Source organism: Muntiacus reevesi, chromosome 12, assembly GCF_963930625.1.
Source record: "Muntiacus reevesi chromosome 12, mMunRee1.1, whole genome shotgun sequence".
NCBI classification, from domain to species: Eukaryota; Metazoa; Chordata; class Mammalia; order Artiodactyla; family Cervidae; genus Muntiacus; species Muntiacus reevesi.
The window spans coordinates 55,466,358-55,493,775 of record NC_089260.1 but is presented as its reverse complement, the minus strand read 5'-3'; the positions used below and the strand labels follow the sequence as shown (position 1 = coordinate 55,493,775).

The window sequence follows — 27,418 nt, the reverse complement described above, 5'->3', positions numbered from 1 at the left end:
GCCCCAACCACTTCCGGCGGCTGCTGCTCGCTTGACACTCGCTTGAGCCATCCCGGGCCGTTGCCCTGCAGCCAGGGGTTTTCCCTCTGTCCGTCCCTCGGCCTCCGGCGGCCGAGCCGCGGCGGGGTGGCCGGCCCGCGCCGTTTGCACCGTGGCCGCCTCCTCTGAGGCGCTGCGATGTACTGCAAGAAGTGGAGGCCTGTAGCGGAGATGTGCCTCTTCCTCGAAGACCTACGGGAGGGCTCGCGCATCCTCTGCCTTTGCTCGCGGGCGTTTGTGGAGTAAGTCCGACACGGGTCGCTCGGTCCCCGACCTGTGTGGCTTGGGCTCCAGACTCGTGGTGATGGAGCCCTAGGAACCGCGGCCAGCGCGTCCGACCCTCGAGTACCGTGATGCTTACGGAAAGGGGAAAAAGTCCTCGGGCTTCAGAGGGTGGGGTGGTCGCCTGCGGCCTTGAGGTGAAGGAGGAAATCTGCTTTGTGGGCTGTTAGGGGAAAACATGGTGGCCGGTGGTTGTTATTTTACACTCGCCACCTGAGAGGACGGTTACAAGCAAGGGGAATGAAATGCGAATGAAATTGATCTGGGATGTGACCTCACAGGGTGAAGATTTGAAGATGACTGACTTTTGATTAACATCTTTTAAAAAAAAAAAAAAACTGTTGGTCTTCCTTGGTGGTTCAGATGGTAAAGAATCTTCCTGCAATGCAGGAGACCTGGGTTCAATCCCTGGGTCTGGAAGATCCCCTGGAGAAGGAAATGGCAACCTATTCCAGTATTCTTGCTTGGAGAATTCCATGGGGGGAGGAGTCTGGCGGGCTACAGTCCTTGAGGTCGCAAAGAGTCAGACAGGACTGAGCCACTAACACTTTCACTGAAAACTGAAGAAAGTGAAATATACTTTCTGTATTACACCCATGTGATGTTGTCTAGTGGTGATCTCTAGGATTTCATACAAAGCATAGCAAAATCATTTCCCGTGGGTATTTTCCCCCACAACAGATTCCCAAACCAGAATTTAAGAGCACTGTACTTAGAGACAGAATATATGGTTTCACATCCCAGCTCTGCGGCAAATGAGCTGTGTGGGTAGTGGGCGAGTCAAAACATCTCTGTGCTCCCCTTTCAGCCATTTTAGAAAGGATTCCCTTTCCTTTTGACTGCTTTCATGAATGCACGGTCCCTTTACAGTAGAGAAATGGCTACTTCCACTTCGGAAATTTCCAAGAATCATTTACTCGGCGTGTATTTTGACAACCCACATGTCTGGTGCTGTGAGAAAAAGCTGACTTAGAAACAGTAGTAATGGTGGTTGTATTCAAGGTATGACGATGAGCTGCTTGCCCAGGCCTCTTAGAGGGCAATGTCTTCCTGCCGTCACTCCACTGCAGGTCTGGTCTCCAGCCCTACAATTCAGTTCAGCAGTTACAGTTCACTTGGTCTTTATCATGTGCCAGGTCCGCGTGTATGTGTGTATGTGCTTACTTGCTCAGTCTTGTCTCATTGTGATCCCGTGGACTGTAGCCTGCCAGGCTCCTCTGTCCATGGAATTCTCCAGGCAAGAATACTGGAGTGGGTTGCCATTCCCTTCTCCAGGGGATCTTCCTGATCCAGGGATCAACTCTGCCTCTCCTGCATGGCAAGCAGATTCTTTACCAGCTGGGTCACCAGCGAAGCCCACCAGGTCCAGATAACATATCCCCAGTCACTCTGTTTTGTGGACTGAGTTACACTTAGCAAACTCAAAGATGGCTCTATAGAGATCTCTTAGCAGGTATAACAGGAAATTCTTTGAATACTCTGCATCAGAAATGCACCTTCCCTGGTGCTGAGCACTCTTAGAGATGTTTGAAAGTTGCCCTAAGTGGGAAAAAGAATTTCCATAGAAATGTGAGAGCTGGCAGTCTTTCTGCCTCAGATCATCTGTAGCTTTGGGGTAGACTGGTGACAACCTTGGGCACCTGTCTCCCTTGCTCCTCAGCCACAGACAAGGGTCTTCTGCTCCATCCTCTGGACCTGGCAGGGCCTGCTAGGCTGCCCCAGCACCTAGAAGGCAGGCAGGCAGGCTGCCACTGTGGGCCACATGGAGCCCCATGTCCTTGGGTCTTGGCCGGCACACCACTGATGCCCTTTTGTGGCTGCCCCCCCACCCACTGGGGCCCCAAGTTGTTGGGGGTCAGAGGACATATTGCCAATTGCTCTTCATCCCCTCCCCATTCACTGTCCTTCTAAGTCACCACCTATGTTATATTTCATGAAGTACCAAAAAATAAATAAATGGGGAATATGAAATACATCAAGTGTACAAGAGTTTTGTTTTGTTTTGGATTTATTGTCACTACATTAGAAAAGTTGTATTAGGTCTTCTTGCAGATGGCCTTGTCATGGCAGATACAGTGGAATGTATTACAGATTGATTTGCTGGTAGGAAGATAATAATAAAATAATAAACCCCCCCTTTATTTTATTTTTTTTTAATTTTTATTCCCCCCCCCCTTTATTTTAAGTGTTCTGCTAGGTTTATTTTGGTTATGAAATTCCTCTCTTAGTAAAGAAGAAATTTAAGAGGAGATAATGTAAAGAAAAGTTTTATCTGTTCACTGTTTTTAAAACTCACTGAGACCAAATTGTTCAATCTTGATTTATGTTTCAGTTTAGTAAGAACTTCATTTTATGTTAGTCTCCAAAACAAGCTCAGACCATGACTGTCTTGTCTACTAGTCCTATTTGCAGACGGAGTAGGGTCTGCACATGGGTTTGTAAATCTGTAAGATAAATCTTCTGACATTTATGCTTACTTCTTATTGCAAATTTATAGAATATTTCCCTGTTTGTATATCACAAGGAGGATCAGATTCTTCCACCAATATCCAGAGCTGCCACTTAACTTTAATAATTAGTAGTTATCATTATAGTGTGCACTGCATAGGATTATACCAAATGTTTCACATGTATAGTCAATCCTTGTTAGAACCCTGTAGCTATGTGTTATCACCTCTGTATTACAGATAAGAATAATGTGTTAGCAGAGAGCTCTTCTGTTTTTTAACCTTTTTGTTAATCTGTGCTGCCTTAACCTTGTTTTTTCTCTAGTTTAATTTTGTCAGTATTGACTCTCTAATTTGCTTCACAGAGATCGGAAATTGTACAATTTGGGACTAAAAGGCTACTATGTTAAAGACAATGACAACAGTGCAGGTAATACGGTATGAAGGCATATAGCCCCTTTTTTACTAAAATTAGCCATAATACTGTATAGAAAAGATGCGGAAGCGAAGCAGGGAGGTTATTTGACTGGTCGTAGTTTAAGCACTTGCCTTATTTGGGAAAGCTTACTTGGCTGCTCATGCATGGTGTGCTTAAGTTTCATATTATCAGATCCCAGTGCCCTGGGTCTGGCTTGGGTTTTGGTTTGCTGGCTTGGGTTAGCCAGGCATTGGAGCCACCTTGCTCTCACGGCCTCCTTGTTTCAGTACTTGAGCAGTTTCATAGGTTAATGGTTCAGGGTCAACTCCGAGGGAATATCCACAGTCTGGCCTGAAGTAAGGGGGCTACCATCTGTATTTACTCTCCCACATAACAAATAGAATCTCGTCTACACTTTGAGCCTCACCCGAAAACCACCTGGGTCTCTGTCAGACTTCCCTGTCAGGACCCCATTTGTCCCTTCCATGTGGATCTTTATGTTTCTCCAGACACGGAGGGAAGACTGCAGCCCAAGGTGTAGTAGGTGAAACCAGCACAAGTAGCATGTCATGTGACCTGAGAAATTCCCCACCTCTCACATGACGGAGCCATCATTGCATCGTCACTTACCCACCCGTTAGAATGTTTGGTTGTGTTTCAGTGTGACAAATAAGATTCCTCTAGACCCTAGGGTCCCACTGAACATGAGGGAATATGCATAGCCCGAGGGGAACATACAGCATATGTAGCTGATCCATCTTCCCTATTTGTTCTCCTGAGGCTCCATGAGTTACGTGGGCTGGCGAGTGGAGTCTCTTTTATTACCTAGATCGGTATCTTTCCTTCTTTGGCTTTTAGTAGAATTTCTGCCCATAGGATCTCTTAGGCTTCATTTGTGTAGTGTAAGATTCCCATTCTGTTGCCTAAGATTGTTTAGCTGCAGTGCAGCTCAGCCCTAATTGAGTATGTTCATGTAGAGTGTTTTGTCTCACATTTTTTAAATAGAGCATTTGAGTGGCTTTTGTCCAATTAGTGCTATGATGTACTTTTGGATAACCGTAATAGGATAAAGTAAACAGGTTTTCTCTAATCAGGGAGCTTGAAAAGATCTTCCAGTTCAGTGGATTTCAGACCTTTTTAGTGAAACCTTTCATTAAATGAACTTTCCCACAGAGTCCCAGGCTGTAAATCCCAGTTGAGATTGAAGTACCCCTGAAGGGCCTAAAGACCTGCCTCTCACTTTTCTTATTACCAACTCCTAAAATAACCCCCAAGTCATCATGTTAAACCCACTGCTCTAGTGCAGCGGTGCTGCAGATGGGAATGTGGAAATGGGGCCATTTTCCCAGGGCCTCCCTGCTGTGTTCCTTCGCACATCCTCAGTTCGTGCACAGCGCCGAGCAAGAGGAGGCGCTCTGTGCAGTGCGCTGAGTGGGCAGCTGGGTGGACAACGGCAGGTGGAGCCAGACTAGAAGCTGTGTCTTGGCTCTAGGAGGCTGTTTCCTCACTAGTCCACATTCCCATCAATTCCTTTTTTTCTTCCTTTTATTTTTTTTCCCCTTAAAAATTGTCACATTTGCACACCTTTACTTTGAGCAAGTCATGTAATAACTCTGGATCTTAAGTTCTGTTTCATTAAAATGAGGATGATAAAACCTGCGTTTAAATCTTCTCTGAAACTAAGCTAACATAACAACCACTGTGTGTAGGAGAAAAAGCCACGGGAGAGGAGGAAGGCAGCCATTCCCAGGGCTCTGCAAAGCCTCACGACAACAGATGCCCAGACCCAGATGAGAGTGAACTGGATTCCGAGGCTGAACTCATGAGGAGTATGGGATTGCCCCTTCAGTTTGGTAGGATATCCGCACATAAGAATTTTGAGGTAAGTATTAGTTTACTTTAATTGTTTGTTTCTTAAGTTTCTTCATAAAATATCACACGGAATTTTTTTATCCCAAATCTAATGCTTTCTTGAATTAGGACACTTCCCAGGTGGTGCTAGCGGTAAGGAATCAGCCTGCCAACACAGGAGACCTAAGAGACACTGATTTGATCCCTGGGTTGGGAAGATCCCCTGGAGAAGGTCATGGCAACCCACTCCAGTTTTCTTGACTGGAGAATCCCATGGACAGAGAAGCCTGGTAGGCTACAGTCCATACAGTCGCAGAGTCGGACACGATGACTGAAGCGACTTAGCACACACACATACACCTGTTTTTAAATGTATGTACGTATTTACAAGATAACTAGAACTTATGGTTCTGGTTGTGATATGTCTCATGCGTGATGATTCCTCTTTTTAGGAACGTAGATAGTACTATTCACTTGTTTGTGTCACTAAAACCCAGGTTGGGAGGTTAAGGGTATTTTGTTTAATGTCAAGATAGATTTAGATTCTACCTATTCTTATAGTTTCTTAAGTGCAGTTTATATTCAAGTTATTTCTCTTTGTAGGAATCTATGAATACTAGAAACAAAGTTAAAATGATGAAAAAGAAAAAGAAAAAACATCGAAAGAAGTACTTAGATGAAATTAAGAGAGAATCCTGGAGACAATGTGAAGAAGATGACAGTTCAGCTTCGGACGATCCTTCTTCATCTGAGAATGAGAACACCAGAAAGTACACACTTCAAAGCAAAAAAGATGTTGAGGCTGAAAGTTTTCCCGTTGAAAACACAGTAGGTCCAAAGCTGGAAATTACAGAGATGTGGGAAAAGTACTGGAATGAATACGGTGGAGGACTGCTGTGGCAAAGCTGGCAAGAGAAACATGCAGATCAGACCCTGTGTCCAGAACCATGGAATGTTCCAGACACAAAGGAGGAGTGGGAGCAGCACTACAGTCAGATGTATTGGTACTATCTGGAACAGTTTCAGTACTGGGAAGCTCAGGGCTGGACTTTTGATGCCTCACAAAGCCAAGATACAGACCCTGGTGGGTCTAAAATAGAAGTTGACAACAAGAAAGATGAAAATCACGTGAAAGCAGCCGAACTTTTTTCTCCGTCTTTATCTGTTGGCAGCGAAAGCTCTAGTTCAAGTGATAAAGATCACAGTGAAATTCTCAATGGAATTAGTAACATAAATCTGAATTCAGAGGAAGTAGAACAGAGACAACTAGATATTTCCCTAAGTTTTGATGGACATCAGTGTTTGAGTGAAGTTCCCAGCAGAAGAGAATGCCCTGCTTCTGGCCACAGTGAACCGAGTCATGGAGGAACCACGGAAACCAGCTCGTCTGGGAGCAGAAGTACAGACCAGCCAGCTCAGGGTAAGACTGGCCTAGATTTTTGGTGCTTGTCTTTTTGTTATTTCCGTTATTAATTTAAGAGTTATATGAGAGACCATTAGATGTATTTGCTTCTTAAGAAAGAGAAGTTGTTTTTAATTAAATGTGACCATGCCATCTTTAGAGTTACTTAGGTTAGGATTTCATCAAAGTGTGATAGCTAAGATGTCACAGAGGTAACTTTGTGGATTAATTTGTATAGATTTGGAAGCCATGAGGAAAAGTAGTTTCACAGTTCACTTTTTTTTTTTTCACTTTGGCTACCCCCTGGCTTGAAGGATCTTAGTTCCCCAACCAGGGATCAAACCCAGACCAGAGCAGTGAAGGCATAAAAGCGCCAAATCTTAACCTCTGGACCACCGTGGAATTTCTTAGTTGACATTTCAAGTAGTTAGATTATGGGAACTTTTAGACTTTCATAGACCTAGCTGCAGATTCTGTATGTGGATACACAGAATAAATAGATGTGGTCTGGCATGCAGTTCTTTGCCCTGGAAGATGTTGATTGCCTTTGGAAATGACAGAAGAGTTGTCAAACCAGGGACAGAAACCCACTGTGATATCTCCACCTCTTTAGATTCACAGGAGTCCTCAGAAGCAAACACAGTCAGAGATGGACGCCACCCCAATGGGACTGATGGGGACGAGAGTGGAGACGAGCCGCCTGAAGAGAAGCGAAGCAAACTCAAGAGGAGGTGAGCCACTCAGCACCTTTCTCTCCAGCTCACACCAGCACGCTGTAGAAACTAGGGAGCTTCCTGAAGGAGAGCACACCTCTACCTGCTCTTTCTAAACAACACGTGTTCTTGCTAACTCCTCAGTTTCTTAGAGGCAGAGACTATGTGTGTACTTGTGTGTACTTATATTCTTGGGACCTCGTAGGTTCTACATATACATACAGTGAGCTTAACTTAATTTGCAAGAGTTATTTCTCATCATTTTCATCTGTTACTGTCACCCATGTAGTAGAGATCTCTAGAAGATTTCCACAAAAGGTGGGGATGGTGGCTCAGCACTAAAGAAGCCGCCTGCAAGGCAGGAGACATGGGTTCCATTCCTGGGTTGGGAAGATCCCTGGAGAAGGCAGTGGCAACCCACTTGCTGGGAAATCCCATGGACAGAGGAGCCTGCTGGGCAATAGTCCATTTGGTCGAAAAGAGTGGGCCATGACTTAGCAACTAAACACAACACTGAGTTTTTTAATATCACTTTCATCAGAACCTTCTTAACATTATTTTTTCTTCTGTAACTTTTTTGGTTGGGTTGATACCTCTCAAATATTTCATTGTTTGCTTTTAAGGAAAACCTCTAGAGATATCACTTAGGAGATTAGTTAAGGTTACAGGTTAACTGATGTTTTTCCAAAAGAAAATGGAGAAATCTATATATGTACCATGTTCAGGAATAGACACAATTACTTGATTTAAGATTTGAGTGCTTGTTACTGTGTCCCAAACACTACTAGGTAATTGATCTCATTTGGTAAATCCTGATTGAGCTACGCTTCTTCCTATCTTTCTGGGTTTGTGAGCTGTGGTCAACTGTTGTGATGGGAAAGTTTACATGGGTTGACTTTTAATATTTGCCTGAACTGGTGGGCTCTATAGTTAATGGCTTATCACTGTTTGCTTTGTTTGTTTAGTCACGAGCTGGACCTCGATGAAAACCCGGACTCAGACTTTGACAACGATGGTTCTCTTCTAGGATTCAAGCACGGCTCAGGGCAAAAGTAATGTTCCATCAACGCTGTTGTCTTCTAGAAATCTTAACCACTCAGCAGTCCTCGAGCTTTCTTGATACTCAGATAGGGAATGGTGGTTACCTATTTCCTGGCATTTGAGGTGTAACAGTCAAAGCATTAACCTCTCTTATTAGTAAGAATTGTAGCACTAACACTGTGCATTTGATATATTCACATTATTAACTCAGTTGCACTTCATAGCAATCCAGTGTTTTTAGTCTACAAAATTGTAACTGTCTCTTTGTACTCCAAGCCATATAATCATTTAAGGCTAGAGTTTATAGAAGTTAGTAATATAAAAGGTTTTCCTGATAACTGCCACATTTTAAAATTCCTGGTAGAATTTATCTCTAACCACATGTAATTTTATTGAGAAATCACTTAGGTAGCTCTTGCTGCTATATATTCACAGAGATTTATTCTGTTACCTGGAATTTAACTTAACTGTTCTTCTATTGGCGCACACAATTTCACTTAAAAAAGAAGGGTAAGGTACATTTTTTATTAAGTTTATAATATGGGTGGAAGATACACTTGACATTTAAAGCCAGACTCTTCAGAGTTTATCTGTAAGTGCTGAACTATATGTTACACTGTAGGTCCCTAATAGTCTGTAGGAGAGGCAGTTAGTGAGGCTTCAGAGAGTCAGCGAAGGCTTCACAATGGACATTTGTCTTCTAGGACTGGAAAATTTCAGATGGTTAGATCAGCAGATGTTTTCTAGTTACTTTAGTAATGGGGGTTTACTTCTTAGGTGAGTTCAGATTGATTTAAGAATCTAGTGGCCACTTTCAAGATAATTTGAACATACCCAGAATAGGGTTAGAAGAGCTTTGGCATCACCTCACTGTGAGAAAAATTGTATTTTCCCCAAGGAGCACTGGGGTTATAGTTTCCTGCTGTTTCTTAGTTACATTTTACGATATAACTTCTTTCTGTTTTAAGTAAGATATGTTGATATTCCCACCTGTGGTCTTTCACATTTCCTTGAGAATTAATCTACAAGCTAGACCCTAAAGTCCTCTGCATGTTTAAGTTTATTTCCTAATTTCCATAATTTAAAAAAATGAAATACATTGACTGCTAATAGGAGATAGTGAAAATTGTTAGTTTCTTCTCTTTTCATATAAAGAAGCAAATCTGTAGACCCTCATGTCTTGAGTCCGCTGCTTTTGGTTTGGTCAACAGATATGGAGGAATTTCCAACTTCAGTCACCGGCGGGTCAGGTATCTGCAGAAGAACATGAAGCGGAAGTCAAAGTCCTTGGACATGAGACGACAAATCAATATGAAAAACAAGCACATCTTCTTCACTGAAGAGTCAGAGAAAACTGGTTTTAAGAAAAGCAGAACTTTGAGTAAGGTGTGTGTAACATTTGCTCTATATTTGCAAACCCGGTCTCAGTTTGTAACCCTGGCTGCTTAATTGTTTGCAAATGAGAACCCTGCTGCTTCTGGTTGTCAGGACACCAAAAGTTCTGTTCCATTTGCTTCTTCAAGGCTTTTTTTGTGTGAATGAAATTTGCAAAATGGGTAATTTAGGGGTGATCTGATGGGGATGTTTGAAATCTACAAAGTAGTAACATGTGGAACAGTAAATAGGTGATGTCAGGCTAAGTACCATCCTGGAGGCTTGATATCTGACAGCAGCTTTTGTAAGCCTTAATCTTGAGGTCATCTAGAGGTGATCAATCTTAACTTTGCACTGACAGGTTCACCCTGATGTCATGAGCCCCAAGACTAATTTAGTGACTCACATTGTTAACTGGAGCACGCACATCCCCTCTCTCAGATTTTACTGTACCAGCCTTCTGAGTACCTAGGAAACAAAAGTAATTAGAGTTGCTTTTGCTTGGTTTCATGAGTGATCCTTCTCTGTTATAGAAAAAGAGCACCATCCAGTGAGCAGTTTTGTATTTGCCACCTCTGGAGCAGCTCTGTAGAGCAATGAAATGAAGTCTCAAGCCCCATGATGACTTTCTTTTACCCTTAGGGTACATTATCTTTTCTTAACTTCATCATCCTTCCAAAACATGCTACAGAATTATCGCTGGTTTTAGTTTTACTGTATTTCAGATTGCTTGGTTTGTGGTATTATTTTACTATGTGAGTGGCCCTGGTTATATTTGAAACAAATTTCCTAGTACCGGTTAGATCAGTCTAACAGGTCTTCCTATACTGTGTTGGATGTGGTAGTCCCATACATTCGTGCATAGATGAAGAGCTGAAACATAACTGCTGTGTGTGGCTAAGGAAGCAAAATCAGTGTGGCTGTTGTGCCCTTAGTATCTGATTGGTGCCCCCAAAGGAAGGTTCTGGGTCGTGGTCTCTGCCCATCGCCTGTCTGTCACTCTTATTCTCATCTCCTGACTCTTAGGAAGATCTGTTATGAAGGATATTCTTGTTAGAAAATTGCATGTACGTGTTCATCATCTGACCTTGAGCCTTGTTCACGTTTCAAAGAAGAAACCTATTTCTTAGGAGTCACTTTACTGACTCTGCTGCTTTGTTAGAAGGCAGCTTGCATTTTCTTTAGACGGATTGACACTAGGTCTTTGTATAGTTCATCTCTGATGCTGAGTACCATTTAACATAGATCAAATAGCCTGGGCCATTGCAGAAATTTCTGTATAGTTGGAAAAACTAAAAGTTATGGCTCAACAATAGGTGAGTGCATTTGTAATGGTAATGTATAGTACGGTTATATTTTTAGAAGACCTAATGGAAAGTTACTGGAACAGAGACCTTTATCCTCTTAGTGTTGAGTGCTTGCAGGAAGGTCATCGTCTTGTATTTAAGTGAGATTATGGTATGTCCAGGTAACACAGTGCATTTAGGTTGGAATTACTTATTCACATTAACTTGTATGATGTAGTGTACGTATCTAAGCTAACACTGTGACACAGCTTGTCAACTCACAAATGGTAAAGCAGGTAGACATGTTCTTTGTAACAGAGAATTAATTCATGCTTGTAACATCTTTTAACATTTCAGGTAGAAAAATTTCTAAAATGGGTTAATGAACCAGTGGATGAGGAAGCATCGCCGGAGTCGGTTTCTCATAAAAACGTGCAAGACACTTGCACAAGCAGTGGCTCAGAGGAACCAGAAGTGTCTGTTGAGAAGGGGGATGACCCAGTGGAAACGAGTGAGGCAGAACCTGGACCGTGTCCTGCCGTGTGTCCATCTGGGGAAGTGGGAGCAGAGAAGCATGACGGGGCCAGCCCAGAAGCTGCTGGGACAGATACAGAGGGCTGTGTGCCCCAGGCTGCTTCGGACCCTCGCCAGGCAGAGGCTGAAGGTGAGAATGTGCTCTCACTGTCACGGGCGGAAGGTCGTTGTTCTCAGTGTGCCTTTCCCGCGTTATCGTTTACGATCATCTACACCTCCAGACTCAGAGCCCCCTTGGCTGAACAAGCACAGTAAAATAAAAAGTTAACTCACATAGGGAGCTATTTGAGCCCCTCCATCAATGCCATTAGTCTGGCGTCTGCCACCACACTGCTCTGCAGGCTGCGTGTTCTGGAGCGCAGCCCCAAACTCTAGTTATTTGATGTAGCCACGCTTTAGATAACTTCTGTGATTTCCTCTTTCTGTAGTCAGCATCTGTATTGGTTCTTTTGTTCTAGCTGAAAGTCAGAAGAAGGACAAGAAAAAGAAAAAGAAGAACAAAAAGGGACTGAATCCTCCCCCTGAGATCGCTGCTGTGCCTGAGCTGGTGAAGTACTGGGCTCAGAGGTACAGGCTCTTCTCCCGTTTTGATGATGGGATTAAATTAGACAGAGGTAAAGTGGATGTGTAATTTTTAACTTTGTTTTGAAATAATTTCAGATTTATAGAAAAGTTACAAGAATTGTGAGAAACTTTCATATCCCTTCTACCCAGACTGAGCTCTTTCTACCCTTTTGCCACCTGTGCTTTGTCATTCTGTGTGTGTGTGTTTTCTGATCCAGGTGCTCCTAACCCCTTAATACTTTGGTGTGTATTTTCTAAGAACAATGATGTAACAATGATCAATTTATGTAACAATGATAAGGTTAGAAATTTAACATTGTTACCATGTTATAATCAACAAAGCAGTGCTCTCCTTTCATCAGTTATCCTAATCATGTCCTTTGCAGCATTTTTCTTCCTTCCAGTGTAGGAGCGTATATTATATTTATTTTCATGTTTCTTTAGTTTCCTTTAATCTGGGACAGTTCCTCAACCGTTTTGCCTTTCATGACTTTGACATTTTCCAAAGAACAGCTGCCAGTCATCTTCCACAGTGTCTCTCAATTTGTATACATACATGTTTTTTAAATTCTAGACTCAGGTTTATTCTGTATTTTTAGCACAATTGATAGATGATTAAACAGAACATCTGATGTGCAGAAAGCTGTAAGTTAGTTAACACTGGAAAGTTTGAATTATTTCTCCAGCTCTCCTACCGTGACCTTAAACAGCTAACTTACACTCAGTTGCACAAACTGACACTTATTTTCGTGTTGGGGCTACTTAAATATTGGTCTTTATTAACTGTCAAAATCAGGAGGTACTGATCTGTGGTGGAGTTTCTGAGGTTCCATGAACCTCTTAAAATTATTTGTAAAATGTTGTATATCAGGGAGCATACATAGAGTTTGTTGGGGAAATAAGACTGAATAAAAACTGATAATTCTTTAATAGGAGGTTATGTGTTTATTCTAGCAGTGAGGAACCATTTAAAGTTTTGGTTAAAAAAGCAGGGGGAGGGAATAGCAAAATTGGTGCATCATTTTTTGTTCAGAGAAATATCATTCTGAAAAATGTAAATTCCTTCTGTTGGACAAGGAGGAGGGCAGTGTCCTTTTCCTGTGGAGTGGACACAGGACTTCATTTCTGAAGATGAAGACAACCCTACAGTCCTGCTGTCACATCCTTGCTTTCTGCAGATTTTGCCAAGTGTCTGGTACAAATCTGGTTCATTACTTCCCCTCTAGGAATGAATTAATTGCGAGCCTCAGTGAAGTCTGGGGAGTTGATCAGATAGAACAGCTATCTTTCTATTTTCCACGATAGGCAGGCAGTTGTTACTACTTCAAACAGAAAAATCAGTATTACTTTCAGTTATTGGAGGAGTTTTGTAAAAGAATCAGGCAAAAGTAGAGGTGGTTGTTTATGTGGAAATTGGGACTGGGGGTAGTACTGCTCTGTTTGTAACAAAATTTGTAGACCTTTCTTTCAAACTGGATAATATATGATTTTTTGAAAAGAGAAACTGAGTTGTTTTTTAGGTATTTATTCAGTAGTATACATCGATGTTTGCTGTGTCTGTGTCTATCTTGGCTTCTTGACACTGAATGTCCTAACAGAAGCCTCTCCGTTTGCAGAGGGCTGGTTTTCAGTTACTCCCGAGAAGATTGCAGAGCATATTGCAGGCCGGGTCAGCCAGTCCTTGGAGAGTGGCACTGTGGTGGACGCCTTCTGTGGAGTTGGAGGAAATACCATTCAGTTTGCCCTAACAGGGAAGAGAGGTAATTGGTCATCAGTGGTTTACTCATTAACTAATTTCAGTTTATTCATCAGACGCTTCATTTTCCTTCAGCCCTTTCTTTACTGAGATATAATCATTGATAATTTAATGCCAGATATTTAACAATAATAGTATATATTAAGACTACACTTTGTGTACTGGTGTAAGTGTTTAATATGTATCAATATATTTAGTCAACAGTCTTGTGATATGTATCTTTTATACTATCTGGGTTTTACAAATAATCAGAAATAAAACATGCAATAATGTACCCAAGATCACACAGACTCAGCTCAGCAGTGGCAAGATTATAACATGATATAAAAGTAAAACTATTAAAATGGGAGACTGTTCTCTGGAAGAAGAGAAGCGTAGATGGTGCAGCAGGGGAGGTGGGGTCCAGCTTTGCCCTTACCCGCTGTATGATTTTGGACTTCCTTTATTCTTAATGGAAAGGAGACATTAAATTGAGAGAACCATGTGTTACCTTTCAGCTTTGACATCCTAAGACACTAAGAACCTTTTAAATATTAGACTGTCCTCATGGTTGTTTGACTTTGGAATCCCAGAAAAGAAAACTTGTTACTAAATATCTGCCAGGAACTGTGTCAAGTAGATGGGTACATGTGCTGCCTCCTGGGATGGGTTTCGGGGGAGGCTTTATGAGACTGAACAGGTGGCAGGTAGCTGCCGTTCTTGGACATTGCAGTTCCCCGCAGCATCCTCCAGTACCTATCAGCACTTCGTTCACCTGCCAGGTTGAGTTGCTCACACTGTTTGGCCTGAAAACAAAGATGGCTTCCAGGAGAGCACAGGTGAAAACAGGGCGATTAGCCAAATACAGTTGGTGTTGGAAGTCGCTTTTTTCTGTCGAATTTTTGCTGTTGACAAGGTATCTCTGCATCTGTCTCCATGCTATCAATTCAGCAGATTAAGCAGCTAAAAAGGACCTTGTCCCTTTTATAAATATGAATGTTATTTAGAAGAATAGTGTTGTGGATGTATGATTTTGCAACATAGGGTTGGTGCCTGTGTTCATTGTTCAGTGATTTACTTAGTGCATTATTTCCCCAAAGCATTAACAAACCTTGAAAGCAACATTTTCTGTAATACAGCCGTTTCCTTGTCAGCCATGGTGTATGCATCAGGATTGCACCCCGCCCTTGCAGACATAAAACATTGCCACTAACATCCTGTTGCACACACAGGTGCACATGAGTAATTTACTGCAAGTCACGAGTGAGTTGGAATTAACTTACGTTTGTGTTGCTAATTATGAAATTGAAGTAAATTAAATGAGAGTCCATATGGTAAAAACATGATGTCTGTTCCCTCTACCTAAAATGTCTCATTAAACATCACCAGCAGGTGTTTTTGCATCTCTTCTTCATAAGTTGGCTACATAGGTTTGTCAAAAAGTGTTTTATTTGCTTTTCTGTAGACATTGTCAAATCTGTCTACTTTTGGACATTGCCTCATCTTGAGGAAATTGGTCTTCTCTGAAATCTTAGCATTTCTAAGCTGTCTGTGCAGCCATCACCTTCCCAAGTGTCTACCATCCAGCTCTCTTGACCACAGACCAGCCTTGGGATGCTGGGTAGCCACCTCACTGCTTGCCTTGGCCCAGCGGCCTGAATGAGATAGCTCTGCAGGCCACGTCCTTAGTCTCATTTTCATGATATAGCACAAGTGAATCTTCCTAGGTAGGGTGAAATTTTTAGATTAAATTCTCTCGTTTATGTGACCAAATCCCTCTTTAAAAAGTCTTTTTAAAAGGGACTTAAACGCACAGAAAATAAAGACTGCTCAGAAGATGAACTCGTCTGTATAACTGACAATCAGCATCATCGAACTCCTCCTTCTTGTTTCTATTTTTAGTGATTGCCATCGATATTGATCCTGTTAAGATCGATCTTGCTCGCAATAATGCAGAAATTTATGGCGTAGTGGACAAGATCGAGTTCATCTGTGGAGATTTCCTGCAGCTGGCTTCTAGTCTAACAGCCGACGTTGTATTTCTCAGCCCGCCTTGGGGGGGACCAGACTACGCCACTGCCGAGATCTTTGACATCAGCACCATGATGTCTCCTGACGGATATCCTTTGGAAGTCCTAGTGTTCACTCAAACGGTGGTTGTGGAGAGGAAATGTGTGTGTGTGTGTGTGTGTGTGTGTGTGTGTGTGTGTGTGTGTAATTAGTGAACAGGAGTGATGTTAGCTAATAGCACTTGATAGATTCCAGTTGTTTTGCATAAAAATTAACTGGTGATTGATCGCCAAATGTTACAGCAAATATGAGGTTATGTTTCCATTGATTACTCTCCAATTGTCCCATTAGAAAATAAGAACTAAAAGGCATTAATTGTTTGGAATTACTGTCTGGAAATCAGGGGTTTCCTCAGGACCTGTCCCTGGACTCTGGCTGACTGTCCTCTGACTTCTCTTCAGCTCACACTGACCTGAGTTCTCTGTGTCTCCAAGTTCTGCCTGTTACTCCTCCTGGTTACTGGAGCAAACCCCTTATTTCAGGAAGAATAGCATGTGTTATTTTTCCTTTTATCTCGATGCCCCAAAGGAGTCATTTATGGCTCTTAACAGGAATTGTTTTAAATCGCTAATGAAAATTTAGAAAAATACAGTGGACAGAGTTACCTGTCTTTATTCTTTACTAGAAAGATGTGGTTATTGTGCTTTCCCTTTCATCCTGTTTTCATAAAAACTAGGAAATAGCAGAAAGAAAGAAAGAGTGTGTGTTTCTAGCTCTTGGTTTCCTACCCCTAGGATAATCCAATATATAGATAAAACTTCTAATCCCTGACCTGTTGGAAACAGTTCAGTCATTCAGTCATGTCTGACTCTTTGTGACCCCATGGACTGCAGCACGCCAGGCCTCCCTGTCCATCACCAATTCCCGGAGTTTACTCAAACTCATCTCCATTAAGTTGGTGATGCCATCCAACCATTTCATCCTCTGTCATCCCCTTCTCCTCCTGCCCTCAATCTTTCCCAGCATCAGGGTCTTTTCCAATAAGTCAGTTCTTCACATCAGGTGACCAGAGTATTGGAGTTTCAGCTTCATCCTCAGTCCTTCCAATGAATATTCAGGACTGATTACCTTTAGAATGGACTGGTTGGGTCTCCTTGCAGTCCAGGGGACTCTCTAGAGTCTTCTCCAACACCGCAGTTCAAAAGCATCAATTCTTCAGTGCTCAACTTTCTTTATAGTCCAACTCTCACCTCTACACATGACTACTGGGAAAACCATAGCCTTGACTAGACGGACCTTTGTTCTGTTTTAGGTCCCATTAGAGGTACTATTGGGCTTCTCCGGTGGCTCAGTGGTAAAGAATCCGCCTATAATACAGGAGACCCAGGTTCGATCCCTGGGTCTGGAAGATTCCCCTGGAGAAGGGAATAGCAACCCACTCCAGTTTTCTTGCCTGGAAAATTCCATAGATAGAGGAACCTGGAGGGCTGCAGTCCATGGAGTCTCAAAGTTGGGCATGACTGAGCAACTAACATACACATAGAGCACTGTTCCATATAGGAATACATTTGGATTATGATATAACAGTTGAAGAACATATCTCTGTTCAGAAATCAACTGCTGTTTTTGTTACTTTTCTTTAACTACTGTCCACCTTTGAAATTTTCAGACTTTCCCAGAAGATCACTAAAAATATCGTTTTTTTTCTTCCAAGAAATGCTGATGTCGACCAGGTAAGCCGTTACTGAAGATTCTTCTATAAACCTCTGGTGTGACTGTTACCGAGACTGGACAGAAAAAGATAGAGAGTATTTCTTTACTTGAGAGCATGTTTATGAGAAGTGCCTGGCTTTTTTTTTTTTTTTCTTTCTATTATTAGAAAACTGGAAGTGCTTAGCAGTTAAGTCTGCCCATGCCCATTTCATCCTGTTCATCTCCTTGGCTCCTGGCGTACATGACCATAAACAGAACACTAGCGCTTTTCATTCCATGTCCTGAAAGGATGAATGCGTTGTGTTCCAGTCTTGCACACTTGACATAGCCAAGGTATATTTACTGAAGCCTGCCTTGAGAATAGGTGTTAGGTATTCCTGAACATGTTAGCCTTGATGGAAATACACAGACAGATGAAACCTTAATGTGACCAACAATTTTTTCTATGGTCTTGAGGTGTAGGTCACTTAACTAACATTCACATGCCCTTGTTCTGTTCTTATCACAAACATTTATTTTAAACATGTTGGTTTTTCCCTAGAATAATAACTGCTTCACAGAGATCTGAGGATGTCTTGGTTTCATGCTTTCGTTGATGTGTTTTGTAATTACTTATCACTCCACTATTCTGGCCTGGAGGATTCCATCAACTATATAGTCCATGGGGTCGCAAAGAGTCCGACGAGCGACTTTCAGTTTCACTTTCATCACATATCTGCTTTGTGCTAAGTATGCTGTTGAGAATCCTTGGTCTTTCATCTTTAAGTTTTACTCCAGCATTGCTGGGTGTTGGTTTTTCCTTTCTCTCCTATTTGACACTCTGAGAACTGACTCTCACTGAACTTTGTTCATCATATTTTACTCTGAAATTATCTCCATTATTTATTCAGCTATGTTCTCACCATCTCTTTCCCTTTATCAGGGCATCTATTACATGAAAGTTAATGTCCCATATCTGAATTTTCTGGTGTTTTGTCTCCTTTTTCCTTCTGGGAGATTACTTCTTTCTGTTCTTCATTCCTCACATATGTAAATTCTTTCTATCCCATCTAATGGGTTTTTTGAATAATAAGTGAAATAAGAGGTAAATCATTTTTCACAGTCCCTTCAGCCCTTAAATGTTCAAAAATTCTTGTGTCTGTTACTCAGAAGATCCTGTCATAAAGTTTGTTGTGGAAAGAATGTAAACATTACTAAGATTTGGAAGAGGAACAATAGGTAAAGATACCATGGTTTCTCTAGAGGGGAAAGTGCACATCTTTAGTACTTGTAAAATGGGGACTTCCCTGGTGGTCCAGGGGCTAAGACTGCTGCCGCTGCAGAGGGCATGGGTTCCATCCCTGATCAGGGAACTAAGATCCCACGAGCCACAAGGTGCAAACACCACCCCCCAAATTGTAAAATGACAGAATCTAATTTATAAGCACACATCCCAGGTTGTAGATTTTTCTCTTCTCCTCTACCAACCAGTAACACTTATGTACTGAACATGAACTTGTGTTGGTTTGTTATCCTTTCCTATCTCTGCTTCATCTGCTTAATCTTTGGAATGCTGGGTTTCAGATCTGGCTACAAATTAAATCACTTGAGTAGGTGTTTTTTTTTTTAATTGTGGTAGAATATTCATGGCAAAATTCACCCTAAATCACTCTGAAGCATACAGTCCAGGAGCGCTGAATATATTCATGTTGTGGTACAGCCGTCAGCATCATATGTCTCAGGACTTTTCTCTTTTCTGACACCACAGCTCTGTACCCATCACAGACTAACTCCACATCCGTCCACCGCTGCCGCCAACACCCAGCTTCTACCCTCTGTGTCTGCAAATCTGACTACTCGTATATACCTCAGCAAATGGAGTCATAGATATTTGTCCTTCTGTGTCTGGCTATTGTCGCTTAGTATAATGTCCTTAAGGTTCATCCATGTTGTAGCATGTGTCAGAATCTTCCTTTATTTTTAAGGCTGAATGACATCCTGTTGTATGCACACATATTTTGTTCGTCCTGTCACCTGTCTGCAGACATTCAGCATCATTTCCACCTTTTTGACCGCTGTGGATAATGCTGCTATGAACACGGGTGTACACACGTCTGGTCAAGTCCTTGTTTTCAGCTTTCTTGGTTATGTATCCACAAATGGAACTGCTGGATCACATGGTGATTCTATTTGTAGGTTTTGGACTGCTCCCCACAGCAGCAGAATGACTTTACATTTTCAGCGGTAGTTCACAAGAGCCCTGACTTGGCCACAGTCTCAGTAACACTTGTCTTTTGTTCAGTAGTAACTGTCCTAGTGGGTATGGAACGGTACCTCACTGTGCTTTTGACTTGCGCTTTCCTAAGTGATGCTGAGCATCTTTTCATGTGTGTGTCTTCTGGGTATTAACCCATTATTGGATATATGCTTTCCTAGTTTTTTGTCTCATCCTATGGGTTGCCTCTGAAGTGTTTTTTGTTACTCTTGTTGTTGTTCTGGCCACACCACACAGCCTGGGGGATCTTAGTTTCCCGACCAGGGACTGAACCTGAGCTCCCTGCAGTGAGGGTGCAGCATCCTAGGGACTGGCTCACCAGGGAAGTCCCTCTTTACTCTCTCAGTAGTGCCTTCAAATGCCCAAAATGTTTTCATTTTGTTAAGTTCAACTTAGCTCATTTTCTTGTTTGTTGCCTGTGCTTTTGATGTCATCTCCAGAAATGGCTGCATTCTGAATTCAGTGTCTTGAAGATTTTCTCCTGCTTTCTAAGAGTTGTACAGGTGTCACTGAGTAGCTTTTTAAACTGCTGACACTCAAGTCTGCTGGGGAAGGTTCTCTCCAGTTTACTTTCTTGGTTGAGGCCCACACATGAATTTCTAAACCCCCCAAGTGATTGTCATGTGCCGCTAGCAGTGAGATGCTCTGGGTTAAAGGAAGAGGAAACAGAATGAACAAGTCTGCGCTCTTCCTCTGAGTTTTAAGGGGGTGGTCTTAGATCTTGGTGCTTGTCATCTACTGGCGAGCCTTTGTGTCTAAAGGTCGGGTCTCAGGTAGTGTATGCTATGACAGGAGAAAAAGCACTCACTCCTGGCTTTATGTATTTTTATATCAAATTGAATATTAAACCTAACATCTGCTACTCATGTGACTCAGATCTGCGTTCTAGATTCCAAGATAAGGCTGAGCCTATTCCATAATTCTGTTTTTCTCACAAGTAAATGATACACATCAAGAAAAGGAAAAGAAATTTTAAGAAATTGTGCATCATAACTAGTCTCACTAGTTCAAATGATCCTTAAGCTAGTTTAAATGATCCTTCTATTAAATATTAGATGGGATATTTGGGTACTTGAATGACTATAGGAAATTCACTATCACGAAAGTTTGAGTGAGTATATTTTTTCTAGTTAAATGAACGCTTGTCCAAGGAGAAAGTGAACTTTTTTTCTTAAATTTTGGTTTACTTCACACACCTGCCAGAATTGCAGTTGGTAGCTAGCTTATTCACATATTCTACCTCTAGAGGGAGTAATGATACTAGAGAATAATAAAAGTAAAAAAAAAAAAAAACTTGAAATTTCAAATGCATTATACCAGTATTGAATTTGGATCAAATTACTGTGGGAAAGCAGCTTTTCTTTTTTAAATGAAGAAAATCTATCCACATATAGGATTTTTTTTTTCCAATTTTGATCTGTTTGATATATTTTAATAACTTCCTTTTTGAATTTATTTTTAATTGGAAGATGCTTGCTTGACATCGTTGTGTTGGTTTCTGCCATACATCCACATGAATCAGCCATGGGTATACCACATGTAGGATTTTTAAAATGAGAGAATAGATGGTACTGCGAGATTTAGAAAGAGCAGAGTGGCATGCTTGACATGAAGTCGAGTTCATGAGAGTCCAGTTCTTAGTTGTACTTCCTGTCCAAACAGACTGGCGTTTCTTTTGGTAAATGTAGTGTATGTAGGTCCAATATCAAAAATATAGCCTGTAACTGGGAACTGCTGATTTTTATCTATTTACTTCTTTCCTTCCCTTCTCCTCCCTCCTTCCTCTTCCTCTTCTCCCTCTCCTTACCCCACCCCTCTCCATTTATTAAACTTAAAAAAGGGGAAGGAACTAGATGACATTTTGTCAGTTAAACCTACTAGTGAAAAATAAAGACAGCTGTAAATTGATGGCAGTAAGTTTGCTTGAAACAAAATATTATTTATTGCCTTGAACTACATAATTTTTAGTTACATAGTTATAATTTCAACTCTAGAATTCTAACCTTGAAATATAGGTACTTGTGAAAATATCTTTTAGAAACACAAAAAGGCTAAGGTTAGAAATCATTTTTAAATAGAACACTTAAAGTAACATACTAATTTTGTTTTCAATTTCTTTCTAAACATTAGATTGGTGTTTTCAATACTTGCTTTAGTTGTCCATCGTCTGAGTGTCCTGGCTAGAATGAGAGATCCATGAATGTATCCTTTGGTTTGGTTTTGGCTTTGGTGCACTCCATTGCCTACAACAAAAACCCTTGAGCCATTTACTCAGTAGTTGTTGAATTAAATAATCTGTCATAGACTTCAAAAACTCCCATGTAAGACATCTTCATTCCTTTTTCTACCTTAAACCCCCAAGTGCAGGAAACCCTACCTTCTCAGATTCGTTTTAATGTAATTCTGTGTATGAATTACAGGGTGCTCTTTTCAGGGAGATAGATAATATTCCTGCTTTTTAGATTTAAGAAGCCAAACCTCATCTTAATGGCTTTCTGCATTGATGAGCAAGTTACTGGTAGAACTGAGATGTGGCCGCTTACCTCTGGCTGCTCTGCTCTCCCTGTTCCAGCAGATTTTTTGCTGCTGTTTCAGCTCAGTGCCGCTCCTCTTCACCCGTCTCATCTCTTCTCCTTTTCTTCTTCCTCTCAATCCCCACCCCACACCCAGAGAAAACTTCTGCTTTGCCAATCTCAACTTTCTTTATGTAAATCACTATTTAAAGAAATGGGAGAAATGTTATATTAAGTTATATTGTAACTTATAACATAACTTATATGTTATATTAAGTTATATCTTAATTCATAGATAAATTACTGTGAAACAATTATATTTTAAATATACTAGTCAATACACCTTTCATTGGTTAAGACAAAATTCTTCATTTGCCCTTCCTTGTGAAAAATCAGACTGGCACAAAGATTGCTGTTGTTTAGTCACTCAGTCATGTCCAGCTGTTTGTGACCCCTTGGACTCCAGCACACCAGGCTTCCCTGTCCTTCACCATCTCCCAGAATTTGCTCGAACTCACATCCATTGCATTAGCAATGCCATCCAACCATCTCATCCTCTGTTGTCCCCTTCTCCTCCTGCCTTCAGTCTTTCCCAGCATCAGGGTCTTTTCTAATGAGTTGGCTCTTTGCAACAGGTAGCCTAAGTATTGAAGCTTCAGCTCTAGCATCAATCCTTCCAATGAATATTCAAGGTTGATTTCCTTTAGGATTGACTGGTTTGATCTCCTTGCTGTCCAAGGGACTCTCAAGAGTCTTCTCCAATACCACAGTTCAAAGGCATCAGTTCTTTGGCGCTCAGTCTTTTTTATTGTCCAGCTCACACATCCATACTTGACTGCTGGAAAAACCATGTTTGACAATGCAGACTTTTGTCAGCAAAGTGATGTCTCTGCTTTTTAATACACTGCCTAGGCACAAAGATATCAGAATAGAAAACGAAACACTTCTTTCTTCCTAATAATTGCTGCTCTGAGATGACTTCACTATTTTTCATTTCTAGTTTTACTTTATTTATCTTATGCCTTTTTAGTTAACAGTGGGATATATACGTGCTTCTTCTCATTGTAACAGATACTGTTTGACTTCTGCTGTCATCTATCCCTATTGATAAAAACAGGGCCATCTCTTTGCATCTCAGTGGGAGAGGTTGATATCGACATTGTTACTTTCCTAGTGGGACAGCCTATTTTTTTCTTTCAGCATGTACCATGGAATGACCTTTGCATCTTCCCTATTTCTGTATCTGTGACATTTTTCTAAGAGGAAGTTGAAGTGCTTTAGAATACATGCTGATTGATGATACACAGCAAATCTTAGTTCCTGCTGGAAGCTGGTAGAGCACATGTAATACCATTGAGATTAGATGTCTCACCTCCAAACCCGTCCCTGGTACTCCGGGGAGCCCTCTCTCCCCCACTCCCTGTCTCCAAATGGCGCCTCTCTTTGCAGAACACTGCAGTGTTGCTGCAGCTGCAGTGTTGCTGGTTACAAGGACAGGACTGCAGAGGTATGTGCCTCTGCTGTTGGTACTGGTCCCTGGTACTCCGGGAGCCCTCTATCCCAGACTCCCTGTCTCCAGGTCTCCGACTCCCAGGCTTCCACTGCATCCCCCTTTCTCTTCACCCCGCTGCCACCCTCAACAAACTGGTCTCTGGTGATGTAATCATGGTTAGAAGGGAGTGTATTTGCTAGTAATAGACCTGAGAGGTTAGACAAAAGATGCTGGACTAAAATGAAACTTTGTCTGTGTAAGCACTTGGGGTAGTAAAGCATTGCTCTTGTGAAGCATCCTTTTGAGGTTAACTCTTCAGAGGTGGAGAGATGGTGGTGCTTTTAGCTTCTCAATAATGGGGCCAGTCACCATTTACGAGTAGACCCCAAAAAGAGCAGTATATTTAATCACAATAAAGGGGGGAGGAGAGACTTGAAAATATACACATCCAAGAGCAGCAGGTGGAAGAGGTGATTTAGGCTGGGAGAACAGCACAGAGGCCACCCAGGAAGCAAGAGTCAGGTCATAGAAGCTGGAGCTCCTGTGAGAGATGGACAGGTCTGTCTCGCTCTCTGATGTGTTCTGTCTTAATAAGTAAACCTGATATTAGGGAAGGATATGTTGATTTTCTGTTCCTCTAAGTTCTGTAACTTCTGGCTTCGGAGAGATTAGGTCATATACAATAACATAGCACCATGGTCCTACCCTAATGTCAAAAGTGTCTGAAACAACAAGTGTTTCTGCTACCAAACACTTCACTAATACCCACCTGGAACGTGACAGTGTTTGAGATGCCTCATTATTTGAAAGTCTTAAATAAAAAGCCTGCGTGGTATTGTCTGATAAAGCATCTGAGTAGAAGGTTTATTTTGAAATCATGCTTATGTATGTTTGACTTTCTTCTGTTCCATTTTCAGGTGGCATCCTTGGCTGGGCCTGGAGGGCAAGTGGAAATAGAACAAAACTTTCTTAATAATAGATTGAAGACAATCACTGCTTATTTTGGGGACCTGATCCAAAGATCAATCTCTGAATCATAAGTGAGGTGGGGCAGAGACCAAAAGATCATGTAGCAGGCAGATTATCATTCACCGGAATTTCTCTCTGTGCTCACTGATGTTTTGTGCCCAGAGTCTAGTGCCCAAATACACAGTTTCCCCCACTGGTGCAATACTATGTGAAATTTGCTTTTAAGCATCTGTTTATTTTATAGTTAGTGTTTTTTAGGTTTCTATGGGAAAAATGAAATATATTTTATAATGTAAAAGTTTATATTCTTTTTCTATTAAAATGGCAGTCAACAGAGGAAGAATATTCTCTTAATTATTAATCTAAAAAGTGTGTTCAGTCATTTTTACAAGTAGGTTAGAATTCATGGACATGGGGCTCTCTGGCCACTGGGGATGTGGGACCTTTATCTTCCAATAATACAGATGTATTAAACATTAAACAAAACATGGCTTTGACTGGGATGGAGTCAGGGGATTGAAATAGAGAATTTCCAGTAAATATTAGAAAAAAATAACTTAAAAAGCAACTGGTGGAGAATGTAGCAATGCTAACTTTAGTCTCTTGAAACATCACGAAGTTTGCTGTTTGCCTTGCAGTATGGGAGCAGTTGAACTGATCAGTAAGGATTAAATTAATTAATTTTGAATCTGCAACATCAAAATCTGTCAGCGTTCTAGGTTTTTATACTTTTTCATCAGGTAGCATTAGTGTCTATACCATAAACTTGTCACCATTTTTTAAACAATGGCAGCATTGGTCATCCACAGCTCTGTACATGGCCCTTAGCACTAGAATATGCTTATTGGCCTCTTGGGGTGAGAGACAGGAGGGGTTAAAGCAGATATCCAAAATCACCGATTATTTTTTAGTTTTTGTCATTTAACCTTTCATGCATATACTTTGTCCACAATGCATTTCCATGCTTTATGTTGTTATTGTTAAAACTAATTTGTCTTACTGAACATACATGACCGTATGCAAATAGAACAGGAAGCGCCCGCTGATGACACAGATATAGCTGACTTATAAAATGACTCACTGATAGATTATCAGTAGTCCAAAGAACTTATCAAGCAATCCCATTGTTCAAACAAAATCTTCTTTAGAAGCCAAATCGTGTTCTAGTCCAACTTGTTTTGTTTTTATCTTCTTACTATGAAACTTTTTAAAAACACTTTTATTAAAAGTGAATATATATTCCAGTAATTTAAATACAAAGTTAACACACCTACCCTACCGTCCTCCCTGCCTCGACCCTTTCTCTGCATCCCCGTTGCTCACATTTCCACTCCTCTTCCCAAAGGCAACCACTGTTGACACTTTGGTGTGTATCCTTTAAGACACTTCTCTGTTCACTGTAACCTTGTCCTCACACAGTAGGGTGGTATGGGCTTGGATTGATTTTTGTTTTTAATGTCTTACAAATTTTTCCACAGAAATACGTATATGTCTTCTAACAGTCACATAATACAAATCTGTGAGAATTTCTTTAACCATTACTCAACTATGAACTCATATTGTTTCCAGTTTTTGCAGTTGCAGATAGTACTACAGTGTGTATTTTTAAGTAGCGTAGGTTCCTAGAAGTGGAATTTTTAAGTCAAAGGTCGTGGTTATTTTTTTATTTAGTGTATCATGTTAGGTTGCCCTACAGAAATGTATATTCTCATTAGCTATGCATGAAACAGACTGGTTTTCCCCACAGCCTCAAAAACATCATATATTTTCACTTCTTACTGTCACCGGTCTGAACAAAGTAATTTGCATGTTCTGATGACTAGTAACTGTGAGCAGTTTTTCATTTATTTATTACCTAAAATACATGTGTTAGGCATCTAATGTTTTCACCAAATGAATAGCTAATTGCTACATCATTTACCATCAAATGAGCTAACACTTCTCCATCAGTTTGACGTTTGACCTTCATGTGTGTATAATATTCTGTTTGTGAAAATTTTTTTTTCCATTGATCACTCATCCTTTCTGGTGCCATGTTTGTGTGTGTGTGTGTCGTATGTTTTTGATTACTGTAGTCTTTGTTATATGTGTTGATAGCTTTGGCTTCTGTTATTAGTGTCTTAAGTTTTTCTTGACTCTTCTTGAGCATTTTTACTTTTTTAGATAAGCATGGATTTATCAAGGTCTATTTTAAAAACCCCAGCCTTTGGGATTTTAAATTTTCAGTTTAGAAAGACTGATATCTTCACAGCATTGAATCTTCCTCTCCAGAAACTTATGAAATGTCCTTTCATTAATTCTGGTCTTTTATGTCTTCCAGTAGCGTGTCATTTGTAAATCTTCTATATTTTTTGCCATGTTTATTGCTTGATGCTTCACACTTTTTTTTTAATTTTGAATAGGATCTTTTTTGTTGTTAAATTTTCTAGCAAGTGTATTGTGTGTGTGTGAAACAGTGCGTTTGATTTCTTCCTTACATCCAGTCACCTTAGAACTCTTGATAGTTCTGATAGCTTTTCTGTCATTTTGCTTTGATTTTCTAAATAGGGATCATGACATCTACATGAGTTGTTCTCTTTGCTGACATATTCTTTTCCTGTTGCATTGGTTAGGACACCAGGAATGTCATAATAACGACGCTTTTTCCCCTTGCTTTTTATTTTACAATGAAAGGTTGGAAGCATTTTTTTTAATGTTATTGCAGTAGCATTAAAATTAAAGATACTGTTTTTCTTTCCTAGAGTTTTTTGTTCATATTTAATAAAACACTAAATTACTTTT

The 27,418-nt window shown here is 40.9% G+C and overlaps 1 protein-coding gene across 2 annotated transcripts; it reads left to right on the top strand.

Annotated features, from left to right (window-relative positions):
* Positions 1-16: 16 nt before the first annotated feature.
* On the top strand, positions 17-27,418 carry TGS1 (trimethylguanosine synthase 1). 2 transcript variants are annotated; one of them, XM_065902833.1, is made up of 13 exons: positions 17-281; positions 3,134-3,198; positions 4,896-5,068; positions 5,641-6,457; positions 7,053-7,170; positions 8,118-8,204; positions 9,405-9,579; positions 11,211-11,517; positions 11,846-12,001; positions 13,568-13,711; positions 15,589-15,805; positions 17,351-17,429; positions 24,586-27,418. In XM_065902833.1, the coding sequence occupies exons 1-13, from the start codon at positions 178-180 to the stop codon at positions 24,706-24,708; spliced, it is 2,565 nt and encodes an 854-aa protein (XP_065758905.1). In that variant the 5' UTR covers positions 17-177; the 3' UTR covers positions 24,709-27,418. The 2 variants fall into 2 exon arrangements, with proteins under 2 accessions (XP_065758905.1, XP_065758904.1); XM_065902832.1 differs by lacking the exons at positions 17,351-17,429; positions 24,586-27,418 and having other exon boundaries at positions 11,846-11,954; positions 15,589-15,755.